At 35.2% G+C, this 14,145-nt stretch overlaps 1 protein-coding gene across 10 annotated transcripts in view; it reads right to left on the reverse strand.

Annotated features, from left to right (window-relative positions):
- LOC127499176 (protein NLRC5-like) overlaps window positions 1–14,145 on the reverse strand; it is a 784,214-nt gene that overhangs the window by 669,501 nt on the left and 100,568 nt on the right. Inside the window, exon 12 of one of the 10 annotated variants that reach the window (XM_051869360.1) lies at window positions 7,342–7,515. The exons of the other annotated variants lie outside the window; for them this stretch is intronic. Coding sequence (XP_051725320.1) covers window positions 7,342–7,515 — 174 coding nt within the window. The remainder of the gene's footprint in view (window positions 1–7,341; window positions 7,516–14,145) is intronic. 10 annotated transcript variants of the gene reach the window in all.

Here is a 14,145-nt window from a genome sequence, read left to right on the forward strand (position 1 = left end):
ATCACAGAAAAAAGATGGATGTGATGGTCATTAAGGATGAATTCATGTTCTTCATGTTCTTCTATTCATGTTTTTTTTTCAATTTCTAACACACTTTTCTCCAATCTGTATCACATTTTCAAAACTCTAAACACAATTAGCACAACATCCGTCTGTTGTGATCTTACCATAATTCATGTCGTTTTCACACAAAATGCAGTCAATTAACACGTTTCTAAAAGGCTTAAATTTCTTTCTGATCTTATTTACAAATGCTTAAACACAGCATGTCAGAAATGAAGACCCAATGTTACAATCTTTAAATATAGTATAAAACCTACTTCTGTACCAACAGCAGCTCAAAAGTATTGAAAAAATCTAGAAAACAAATACTGAAACAATTGATAAGCATTTATAATTAGCAGATATTGAGAAATATTGAGAAATAGCAGATTCCAATCTCAGTTGGAGGAATAATCAGATGTTGAAGCTCTTTCATTACATGGACATACAGTAAAATAGACACAGACTCATTGTTCAGTGTGGATGAAGAACAACACAGAGGAGCAGAGAGAGAAAAAATGTCTGGGTGAGGGAGAGGAATAGATGAAGGAGAAGAAGAGTTGGATCAGGACAAGGGAGAAGAAGAGTTAGGGGAGAGGAGTAAGATTGTGTGCTGGATTGTGCGTCTCTATAGTTTTCCTCTTTTACACATGATGAACCTATGAAAGCTTATTTCTGCCATGAATAGAAAATAAAAAGGCAATTGTGACTTTTTATCTCACAATTCTTACTTTTTTTTCTCTCAATTCATATAAGTTAAACATTTAAAATACTTACAGTCTACACCACAGTCTCCGTGCTCACAACATCACAGACATTTATATTTCAATGATTTATAAAAGATGAATCACTGTCTGGCCATCTGGGATTTTGGTATGGAGGTTATGATTATAATTTTTTGGTAGTATTTCACCACATCGTGTGTGTAGCACCGTTTGTTGTTTTCTTTCTGGTATGAGATAGAGTGTTTGGACCCGGAAGTGCTGCCGCGTGACTACCTAACAATTATAATCATAACCAAAATCCCAGATGGCCAGACAGTGATTCATCTTTTATAAATCGTTAAAATATTAATGTCTGTGAGGCTGTGAGCACGGAGACTGTAAGTATTTGAAATGTTTAACTTTAAAATGTTAAATGTTTAATATGAATAAATAGCGCTCATAAACGGCCATCGAGATGCCATTCTCAAGTGAAACGAGTCGAGTAGTATTTTAAGCGTTTGTCACATGTCGTGCATGTAAAAGTAGGAAATATGAATGTGAAGTGAATGTGGTCTCGTTTCAAATGCACTGATCAATATGCTTGCGTCGACTTCACTGTAGCCTATGTGTGCTGGTTCCTTTCCGTGTTCTGACCGGTGTCCGAGTCTCAATCAAACACAAACCCATTCATTCAAATGATTAATAATGGGAAATAACAAGCGCTTCCATTTCAGAGTTATCAGATCTGCTGAAGATGTTGCTGTTCATGTTTGCCAGCGCAGGACATTTTACAAATCCAGACCAGACGATGTTCTACGGCCATGTCCAGAATACAGAGTAGCCTATCCATGTCACACAGTAGCCTACAGTTAGGGTGATATTACTTAACCCGTGATATAAGATTTTGGCCATATCCAAATCATTCATCCCAGTATCAACGTCAATAGGCTAGTGCTTGTATTTCGGGCACACCACAAGGTGTCACTGTGGCCTCAACGCTTCGCTCTCGCCTACTCTGAGCTCGATTGCTATGTCTGAGGTAAACCACGCCCTCCTCATTACCCTACGGACAAAGAAATGTAAAAATATATAAATGTATAAATAAAGAAATGTAGAAATGAATAAATGTGGAAATGAACAAATATGGAAATAAATACATAAATAAATAAATGTGGATATAAATAAAAATCAAAATGAATAAATGTAGCTATAAATAAAAGAAAAAATGTGAAAAAATAAATAAATATATACATAAAGAAATAAATGTATAAATAATTATTTATTTTTGTTTTTTTGCTTTTCTTTGTATATTTATTTATATATTTATTTTTGCTTTTTTTTTTTTTTTTTTTTTTTTACATTTCTTTGTATATTTATTCATTTATTTTTAATTTTGGCAGACTTGGGATTCCATAGTATTTACCCTCCATAAATCTCAACGTCTTCACAAAGCAAAGCTAAGTTTCATTTTTAAGCTCTTTCAGTGCTTCCCACATTTTGTGGATGGGAAAACATAGATCGCGATACCTGATGTGATTCAATTTCAAAAGGCTATAATTTCACGTATGCTCCGCATGTTTCAGAGTCAAATGTGGCGCTGTTGCGTGTTCTACCTGCTCACGCAGCGCTTATTCTAGTGGTTCACAATCAATGTACTAAATGCATACTATAGTGCACGTTTATGCTAATCGATTGCTTATGCTGATATGACTAATGTTGTACATTATTGACAAAAGTTTACTTTATGGTATTGTAAAATATTGTAAATGGTTGTAAGAACATATCTACCTCATCTAAACTTGAATGAGCAGCCCTCAATAGTAAGCATACACATTACAAAATAAGTGTGCGAGCGTAAGGGACGCTCAGAGGGTTCAGTTGTTAGGCACTAGGGATGTGCATCTCCACAACTGAGGCCGATGCGATACATTTAAGATACATGTGAAGCAGCTACCGATGCGATGCGATACGATTCAGCTAGATGAGCATTTATGGTTAAAATGTGTAAAATTGTAAAAAAAAATTAGAAAATGACTGAAGGTTTCTCTAGATAAGACCCTTATTCCATGTCTGGGATTACGTAAAACGCTTTGAAGCTGCACTGAAACTGTAATTTTGACCTTCAACCGTTTGGAGGCCATTGAAGTCCACTATATGGAGAAAAATCCTGGAACGTTTTCATCAAAAACCTTCATTCCTTTTCGACTGAAGAGAGCAGGACATGAACATCTTGGATGACATGGGGGTGAATAAATTATCAGGAAATTTTAATTTGAAAGTGAACTAATCCTTTAAGCCGCCTTTCCACTGCACACGACAAACGACAGCCATTGGACCAGAAGTCATTCATTTCCAATGGAGAGTAGTACGGGGGCTGCGTGGAGTTCCGATCATATGCGAATGCGGAAATTTCGGATCCAATTTGAGCTTCGGATGCGCTGAAATATTTGAACTTCTGCGGCTAGACCGTATGCGACTATATGTAGATTTTAGCTTGATAAAAATGTATTTTTTTAAGAGAAGGCAGACTAGGGAATGTTGTTACTGATGTCACTGCCATTACACGATAGGCTGAGAGGTGCCGCACGTGATTAAGTTAGCCGTTACGCTTTCTCCAATGGTAAGAGATACAGACCCTCTCATCTCCCTATAATATACAATCTCTGGCGTCACAGCGTTTTCACTCGCGTTGCATTTCGGGAAGGCGTCGCCATATTAGAAGGATACGCTATCCGTTGCCATGGTTACTTTGACAGTGAGACCGAGAGAGATAGCGTGATATTTGTTTGCATTTTTGCGATACGTCGCAGTTTCTTGGAAAGAAATGGAGAAGGAGAAGGTGAAAGGAAAGGGGCTCTATCAGGAGAGACTAAATAACAGCGCCGAGCAGCGTCATTTAGAGAAAATGCTTGACATTAACAGCATCGAGCCGTACGACCTGCCAGCTACAGAATTTAATTTTCATATTGTTCATACTGTTGAAAAATGTTTTATAATATAAATTGACATTGCCAAAAAAAAAATATTCTAAACAATTCAAGTTTGTTCTGTCGGGTTACTTTTGAGACATTTGATGAAACTGAAATTCTCAATTTTAAATGAAAATGTAATTTAATATTTTTTTGCAAAGATAAAGGACAAAATATGTTTGCAGTTACATATTAACAAGGTCATAGTCAGGTATATTTAATAAAAACAAGACTAACACAAAAAATCTAGCTTGTGTTGTTGTTACTTTTGACCCACCTGTGTGTTACTTTCGTCCCAACTGACGGGGTTGAAAGTAACAATGTGCAATTTATGTTCAAAGTGAAATTATACTGAAGCCGTTCTACATTTGTACAAAATACCACCTGGTATTGATAGACCACACCTGTGAGTTACTGACCACAGCAAAAATATATCGCTGTCTAAAACATTATCTTTTAAAATTACATTTTTGTGAAAAATGGTAGGCTACTTTCGTCCCTGCTCTCCCCATACTTCAAAACTAAAGTCTTAATAATTATTGTACTAGTAGTAGTATTACATTGTCATTAAGAAATATTTAATACCGTACAATAGTAATACAATAGTAGACTACATAGTACATAGTAATAGTAATATGGCTCTGTTTCTGTTACAAGTTAAACCGAACTTTTATTTTGACGGGTTGCTGTGATCTTGAAGTTTATGTGTGTATATGATATGACAATAGTTTTTTCTCAAATTAAACGGTAAAATGCTCATGAAGTGACTCTCAGAGCAGCTCTAGAGATGAAGTTTATGTGTTCATGTCTATGTCGTTCCGAATGGCTCTTTAATATAACTTTGCTACATGCACTCATCTCAGTGAACGTCTCACTCAAAGTCTTAGTTTTTATTCTGCTATTTATTCCATTCAATTTTAGGCGCAGACGTGACGTAGACGTCACACAGACTGCATCAGGCTGAAACTAGCAACAAACTCCTGCGTTGCGCCGGGTGTATGATAGAGCCCCAAGAGTGAGACTAGAAGTACAGCCATATCATGTGACATTCCAGGAAATCTCTTAACATAAACAATGATCAGAGATCCAGAGATCACTATAACATGCAGAGAGAAACGGTTTGGAGACAATAAACACATGATTGCAATAATATATGGTTTATCTAGAGCTGTTCAACGATTAATCACATCCAAAATAAAAGTTTATGTAATATATGTGTGTGTACTGTGTATATTTATTTTGTTTATAAACACATACATGTATATATTGAAGAAATATTTACATGTATATATTTATATAATTTAAATTATATATAAATATTTATTAAGTTGGCTTGAAAAAGCCCACTCACTGATCTTCTATTTAAGATTATTATTATTCTTCTTCTTAGACTAAAATGTCTAAATGCTACTCCTCCTAGACTGTTCAAGCTGACTCGAGTTGCCTTATCTTTTCAGACTGATCAGACTTACGGTTTTCCTAAAAATGCTGATTAAATCTTGGAAAAATCCCATTGACTTTCATTGAACTGCCTTGGCTGATCTGAACATTCCGTCCAACTGTCAAAATTCAAATTCAAACACACAGACTCAATTAAACTGCCATTCCTATTTCTAAGCCATTTAAACTCATTCAAACTCATTTAATCTATCTATCTATCTATCTATCTATCTATCTATCTATCCATCTATCTATCTAGCTTTTAACCCATTTTAGCCCACCGGCAACTATAGTTGCCGCAGAGTATAGTTGTCATTTTCCTTTTGTAAGTCCTTTTCTAGATGTTTTCCATGTTTTATGTCTCAATGACATGCAAGAAAACAACCAAATACAGGATTTCAAGAACAAAAAAAAGGTATTGACTTCCTTCCTGTCACATGAGGCTGTCAACTTCCTACCCATACTTCTAGGAAGCATATTGAAGGCAAACCCTCCCAAAGAAAAGTAATTTTCATGTTAATATGAAGTATTTTTTGTTGACATATATATATCTACATAATCATGAGGGTCTCTAGAATCATCCAAACAAAACAAATCTTACAATAGATCTACAGTTTTTTGTATACTTAGTCAAAAGTCCAAGCGGCAACTATAGTTGCCGGTGGGCAAATGACTTGCAAGTACATATATCATGGGGAAATGGAGTATACTGTGTTTAATGAGTTAATAAATCAAGGTTATTGGTCTTGTTTAGTGCATTTTGCCTTCATAATATTTTATATTGATATATATTGTTATTTTTTTTTTTTTTTTTGATTTACTTATTTTTTGTTTGTTTGTTTTATGTGACCCTGGACTACAAAACCAGTCATAAGGGTCAATTTTTTTGAAATTGAGATTTATACATCATCTGAAAGCTGAATATATATAAGCTTTCCATTGATGTATGGTTTGTTAGGATAGGACATTTGGCCAAGACACAACTATTTGAAAATTTGGAATCTTAAGGTGAAAAAAAATCAAAATATTGAGAAAATTGCCTTTAAAGTTGTCCAAATGAAGTCCTTAACAATGTATATCCATTCACAAAAATAATTTTTTATACATTTACGGTAGAAAATTTACAAAATATCTTCATGGAACATGATCTTTACTTAATATCCTAATGATTTTTGCCATAAAAGAAAAATCTGTAATTTTGACTCATACAATGTATTGTTGGCTATTGCTACAAATATACCCGTGCGACTTCTTACTGGTTTTGTGCTCCAGGATCACATATAGGAGTAATTTTTTCTAATGAACAATGTAATTTAACTTTTTGATTCACAATGCTCTGTTGGAGCAACTTAATGGCTGCACTTTGTTCTGCATTATGTTCCACCACTTTAAGACAAACGGATTTGTTGTTTGATGTGTTTTCATATTCAAGAGATTATAAGCTAAATGCAGCTTTTTTGTGTTCACATCAAATGTTCTTCAACTTTGATCTGTTGATCTGTTGAAAGCAGTTATTTTGAGTTAGATGCATAAATGTTATCCTCCTATTCAAAGTTTACATTGAGGGGTGCATACAACATATTTGCCCACCGGCAACTATAGTTGCTGCACATTCAAATACATTTTTTAAGAAAAAAAACAAAAACCTGGGGAAAATAAATGCAGAACATGTTCACATAGGACACTATTAATAGGAATATATGCATGAAATCATTCAGAAAAATTTGGGCACAAATGGGTTAAAACTACAATTCTAAAACTTAAATTATTTCAAACTGAAAAGCTTCAAACTACAAACTTTTAAAACTTCTTCAAACTTTCTGGACCAGCTTTTTCAAGCAAAATTAAAGTTTGTCTACAAACTGTTTTATCTAGTTGATTTTTATATTTTTATATTGTCCCTAAATATATACATGTATATGTATAAATACAAAACAAATATACACCGTACACACACATATATTACATAAACTTTATTTTAATCATGACTAACTGGCTAACAGGTTGAAAAAAAAAATCATTTTTGAGTGAACTAACCCTTTAAATTGATGAATGGTAATTTGAATGAATGAATGTAATAATAGTTTTCCCTGAATTCTATTCCATTTTAATGTTACTTTATGAATTATTGAAATTTCAAAATTCACAGTGACACAGTTTCATGTGAGAGTCGCGTATGATCTTACTCTAGTTCCTCCAGTTTACAGTGAGGATTCTCCAGTACAGCAGAAATCATCTTCACTCCCGAGTCTCCTAGATTATTCCTAGACAGATCCAGTTCTCTCAGGTGTGAGGGGTTTGATCTCAGAGCTGAAGCCAGAGCAGCACAACCTTCATCTGTGACACCACAATCCCTCAACCTGTAGAGAACAATGACACACTCTTCACTCTCTCAGATCAGATCAACAAGGAATTTCTCAAGATCACATTCAAACTAACAGTGTGATGATAAGGTGAGAGAGACAATGAGAAGAAAATGAATCAATTTAAAGATCAATAAAGTCAGTTTCCTCTGAAATCATATTCTTCTTCTTTTTGCCCCCTGAACACAATATTCAGATACTGAAACTCTGACATCAAATTCTACTACAGATTTATAATAGTGAATAAGAATAATTGATATGACATCTATAGCTCTCCTATCAACACACTGATGTGAGAATCACCCAAATACATTTTTCAGTAACACTTTTTATGAAGCCTGTGTTTATAATGCATTATAAGGATATTCTTAATGCATCATTATGTTTGTAGCGTGATCCATTAAAACGTACTATATATATATATATATATTTCAATTCAGACCTAGATATTGTTACTATTACTCCACTAGGTCTGAAATATATTGTTCGCTGCAAACATGATGATCTTAAATTTATTAATTATTAATTTACTATTAATAAATGTGTAAAGTTGCATAAAATGGAAATACTCAATAAAGTAGGCTAACTATGTTACCTCAGATGGTTGAATAGTTGGATTCCAGAACCGGTAAAATAAAACGTATATAAGACAATACAACATTTACTGTAGGTGTAATGAAGGGCTGACAGCGTGAGGATCCATTTGCAGTTTCTTTATTGTGACAACAAAGCACAAGGCAGACAAGGGCAAGACAGTAGCGGAAACAGGGACAGGCTTGGGTCGAGGCAGGCGGCAGACAAACAGAAACTTACAACAGGCAGAGTTCAGGGCAGGCAGCAGACAAACGTAATCCAGGAAACAGGCAAGGTTCAAGGCAGGCGGCAGAGGTTCACAAATGATAAACAGTCCAATCGATAGCAAGGTAACAGTCCACAAGAAAACGCTCAGTAGTGATCACCGGGGCAAATCAAGACTTCGCAATGAGGTGGTGTGTGTGTGAGTCCTTTATAGTCCAGGTAGTGTGCTAAGCTGTATGTGGCAGCTGGTGATTGGTGTGGAGTGTGCATGTGATTGGCAAGGAGGATTATGGGAAATGGAGTCCAGGAACTGACAGGAACAGACAGTGATCGTGACAGTAGGAGCCATACAGTTTACTGGTGACTTAATTTAAAAAACTGTTCTATTGCGCTTCTCATTCGCCGATTTTGGGTGAGTAAGATGTGAAGGATTCTATGGTCCAGTTAGTATTTTCAGCCCATAATGGTGGCCGCGCTACCGGAGCGCCATCTAGTGGCTGTTACCCAAAAAATATCAAAGTGTCGCCTCTTGGGTTCTATACTCTTTGTCCACGATGACGAGTAAGTTTCAGCAAAAGAAAAAAATGATTTCTAGTCCTTGCATTAGCTCTACTACTAGATATATTTATGGAGATGAGAAATAAAAACCCGCCCTGTACAGCTATGATCAGCTGTTCGGCTGAGCTTTCGGTGTTGTTACGGAAAGGCCGAAGCTCATCGGTTGGTTCTTGTCACATGACCTGCGGTGCACTTGTGGCATTCTGAAAGATGTTTTCATCTCGCCGCGGCATAGGCGCGCCTGGAAAAACGAGCGCGCCGCACCGCATGCGCGTCGCGACCACGTCGCTTCTATTATGAGCGCGCTTGCTCAAATTATAGTAAAAGCTCACGCGCAAGTCGCGAGCATCGATTTGAACCACCGAAACGCGTCCGATGCTACCAATAAACATTACCGATGCTCAAACGGCATCTTGGGCAAATGTGGCTCAGCTGTGTGAGCAGAAGCGCTGCAGGTGTCTGACAAGAAATAAAATAGTGTACAAATGTATTCAGGGATTGCATTTGTTCAGTACAGTGTTGTTCAGTGCAAGATTTTGATGTTATTTAAGCTAAAATAAAGTAAGGGAAAATATTTGCACTAACTGTTAAAAACTAATACTGTATATAACAATGATAGAGACACTGCTGTTTACATTTCTTTAAATATGGCAAAAATATTTTAGTAATGAAATTTGAAGTAAATGAGAAATAATGCAAAGGAAAGTAAATTTTCAGAAATGTTGTGCTTTCTTGTGCTTGAATGTTAAAATGGCCCTCCTATGAGGTGTCAATCACAGCAACGGCCCCCAGCCAATTTGAGTTTGAGACCCCTGCTTTAAGGACTTTACACTTGCTTGACTAAATGAAGAAAATGATTGACTTTGACTTGAGATCCAATGACTCGAGACTTGACTTGAACTGTCTGACTCGAGAATGACTTTATAACAACTTAAATAATTAAAATGATTTTTATCAAAGTCATCACAGCGAACACTTTAGTTTAGGGTCCAATTCTCACTATTAAAGTTGCTAATTAGAATGCATATTACTAGGATATTGGCTGTTTATTAGTACTTATAAAGCACATATTAATGCTTTATTCTGGGTGCGAACTACGGGGGAGCTAGGGGGAGCTCGGCTCCCCTTAATAAGACATGGGCTCCCCTAAAAACATGATTTGTGAAGTTTTGGGGGATCTCAAAAAATATTGACGTGTTATTTTGACGTGCAATTTCAGTTTTGTGTAATGTGATCATCGTGGATTATTATGTGTAAAATTGCAAAAATATAATTTCAATAAAGATATACATGCTATTCTTGTCATGAGCATCAAGGTGTGGGGGCGCTGCGGTGCAAAATCCACTCATGTTTAGTACATGTTAACTCGAACAGCAAAGGAAGCTGATCCCAGGCCTGTGTTAAGGTGAGGCATGTTATTCGCAATTATGTGTTTGGGTTGTTATAGCTCTGCGTTACTCGATGTATTAGACCTAATTTAACAGAGGAATTCTGGTATTCTTCTGTAGCCTGACGAGTAACTTTAACCGTTGTTCTTGTGAACTCAAAGACAGCCTGATGCTTTGTTTATAGACTATTTGTGGGTGGCTGTTTGTTGTTTCACCTATCAATTCGTGTCGATAATGTATAATAGGCTAAATCCTGTATAGTGATTTATCCTATATAGTGCTTGCATAAAGCTGTTATGTATTTTTGTAACTCATTGTAAGCCCTCTTTTGAGGCACGCGCAAGCGCACGAATACACGAATACTTTGGGGCTTCCCCCAAAGTCCATGGTATAGTTCAAACACTATGACCGCTTAATCTTAATATCTTAACATATCCAATACCTTACTAACTATTAATAAGCAGTAGGAATTGGATCCTAAAGTAAAGTGTGACCTCATCACAACATCAGTTGATGAACAAAATAAGCTACAGAACCAGCGAGGTCAGAGTTTGCTCAATCACGTGACGCTGCAAAAGCACAGAAAAAACATACAGTGCGGTGAGTGCGCTAAATACAGAGGGAAGAAGAAAATCTCCCAACATTGTTTCTGTTGAATATAAACACTTCGAAATGGACAATATTTATAAAAGGAGATTTGCAGCATAAAAACTGTTAAGGGATATCGATCGGACACGACCATCACAACCTCCAACTTCAAAAAGGAAAGCCATGTAAGCGAACCTGTTCGTTAGTTAATTTGACTAAATCTAGAGAGAAAAAAATGGTCAAAACAGCATGTCTTTATACAATTTATTTTTCAATTGTAGCTTAAGGTTGTCAATAGATTAAAATGATAATTAATGATGGCATGTTTTATAATTAACGTAATGTAAATTCGCTGACATTTGGCACGTTTTATTGTAAATCATTGTGCTTTAATGCCAAATATTTCGCTCTTTCTAAAGCAGGATCAGACATTATTAGAAATGACACCAGAATTAATAAAATGCAGCCAAAATTCAAGATATGGTGCAAAATGGCCCTAGTATGAGCTTTTTATATTTACTATATGATATTTAAGCAATATTTCCAGAATATTAGCACGGCTGCTAATGTGATATTAATTTTATACAATAGTTCAGTGAACTAAAAGTTAATATTATAGTGACATTTTAGACATAATATTGTCAATATTCTCTGTTTTTGCTCTTTTTCTCCCAACGACAATATCTCACACAAGCCACAGCAAAAGAGGCATGTGTCTCTGCAGCACCAACACACAGTGGTGTTTCCTTACTGAATGAATCCGGAGTTTTGAACAAATCGGTTCAGTGATTCAGTGATTCAGTCACTTGCTTCGTTCCAGAATGAATCGGCCGTTTTGAATGAATCAGTTGAATGAATGCTTCTATGACTCATTCATTAAGACAGTGATTTACTGCCACCTACTGGCTGTTTTAATTTCATAATTAAAAGCGTAATTAATTTTTCCCCATCTCATTTTTTTTTCTATATTCAAAATTCTATATTAAAAAAAAATTATCTCAACATTTTTAATGCTGTTGTAACTGCAGTGTAAAAAATTCCCTTTTGGTTAGAAAATGGTTAGAAAATATCCCTGAAAATCAATTTAAGAGGTCAAATATTGGCTCTTAAAGTAAAGTTAATTTCTGTCACTTCCCTGTAGGTGACATTCCATAAAATATATATAAGCAAAGTTAAACATAATGACATTTACTAATAAACCTATATAATTAATGCATCACACTTGTGAATTCACCTTCAACATTTTTCATCTCTGATGGTCTGAGGGTGAGTAGATCAACAGCGGATTTTCATTTTGGGGTGAACTATCCCTTTAATTCTCTTTGCTCCTGGATTAAACATTGTCAAAAGTTATCAACCAATCAGAATAGACCTCCACGCCTGACCGATGAAAATGATACAGGAAATCTTATTGGCTGTAAGTGAAATGCACCAGAAAGTCTTTTGAAATATCAAAGGTGGCTCTTTAATTTCTTTACAATGTTAGAAATGTTTCAGAATGAGGCATTTGTATGATTTGCACATATAAATAACCTAGTCTGTGTAACTGCATCACTACATTGTACAGACATTACAGGTCAAACCCCTCTGATGTTCGATTTATTCAAATAAACATATTATATGGCTCTTAAGACACACTGTATATGAAAAAATCAGTGTTGGCATTTCGAATTCCTCAACTGAATTAAGGTAATTTGTTTCATTTGTTTTTATTTAATGTTTACTTGTCTTTTTTGTAAATTCAATTCAGTTTGAAAGTCAGTTTGAAATCAATCTTCCTTGTGCTGCATGTAAGCTATTGCAACAAAGTTACTCTATTGTGAAGACAAATACACAGAGTGAACAAATGTTTAAGTGAGATTATTGTAATGGTAATTAATCAACGTTTAAATACGTAAACAAAAGCCTAAATTCAAATCTGTTCATCAGATAAAGTGGACGTGTCTCTTCAGAAGACTTGAATTAAACCGCTTCATTCAAATGGATTACTGTTACAACGAGTCTTGTGCTTTTTCAAGCTTGAAAATAATGATGGCCTTGACAAAATGGATGGACAAAAATTGAGATATTAAAATATCTATATGGCAGTATACAGTATGTTGCGGTTTTCCCCATGGTATTGAAAATGATACTGAATATTGATATTTTTCAAGGTATCGTATTGAAGTTAGAAACTCCAGTATCGTGACCACTAATTCATGTACTTTGTCAATAAGGTAAAACTTTGCTATTTTCTACATAGATCTATGATTTGATTGAATATATATTGGTACAGTAATTCATTAAATATCACCAGCTAAAAAGTAACCAGTAACTAGTACTCTGAGTAGTTTTTGAGAAGAGTACTTTGTACTTTTACTTCAGTACTTTTTGACACCAGTAATTTTACTCGTAATTGAGTATTCAGCAATGTAACAGTACTTGTATTTAAGTACAGATTTTCAGTACTGACAGAAGGAAGTTATTTCAAACTGGTCGCCATTAAGTGTAATTGTTCCTTTTGTATGCGATGGTGTGATTCTTCAATAAATGAATAAATAAATAAAATAAAGATCAATTTGACTGATAGCATTATTATTATTATTTTTTTTCAAGATTTCTATAGATATCAAAATATTTTGTTATCGTGAATTATTTTGGTCATGATAATCATGTAAAAATGATTCAGGTGAACCACACTCCACTTCCCTCTTTTCAGCTGCAGATACACAGTTTGAGGCAATGCTCACGCTTCTGTAAGGGTGCTCTGTTTGAACAAGCATTACAAGATCAGTTGGATTACATCAAAATATTTGTGTTTTTTTGTTTGTTTGTTTTTTTAAACCCTCTTCACTGTAACCTGTGTCTGTTGTCTGGTTTGTAGTTTGTTCGGTTTATTTAACTTGAAGGGGTGGATTCTGGAATCCACTGCCGCTTCAATATATATCTTTTAAGTTATTAACCAACATTTATCTTTCTGTTAAATTATTTGAATGACTTCTTCAACGTATGTTAAAGCATTTCTTTTCCTTTTCAAACACTAGAAAATAATTTTGAATATTGTCTGTACCTCTCACTGAGAGAAAAGAACATGTTATCAGTACGTTTTGGGAAAGTTTCCTGCTCAGAGCAGAGCTCAGATCAACTTCAACCTTGAAGAAGCTGTGAATCATGTGTATCTGTGTATGTGCGCTAAGTGTTCTGTGCAGGTCCTTTGTACTGGTGGACAACTGGCACTCTTCTTGAGACCAGCAGACGCCATGTCATGACCCCAAAAGGACATCCAGTGCCTAAATCCAGGGTCCCCTCGTCAGCA

The sequence above is a fragment of the Ctenopharyngodon idella genome, chromosome 17 (assembly GCF_019924925.1).
Source record: "Ctenopharyngodon idella isolate HZGC_01 chromosome 17, HZGC01, whole genome shotgun sequence".
Lineage (NCBI taxonomy): Eukaryota > Metazoa > Chordata > Actinopteri > Cypriniformes > Xenocyprididae > Ctenopharyngodon > Ctenopharyngodon idella.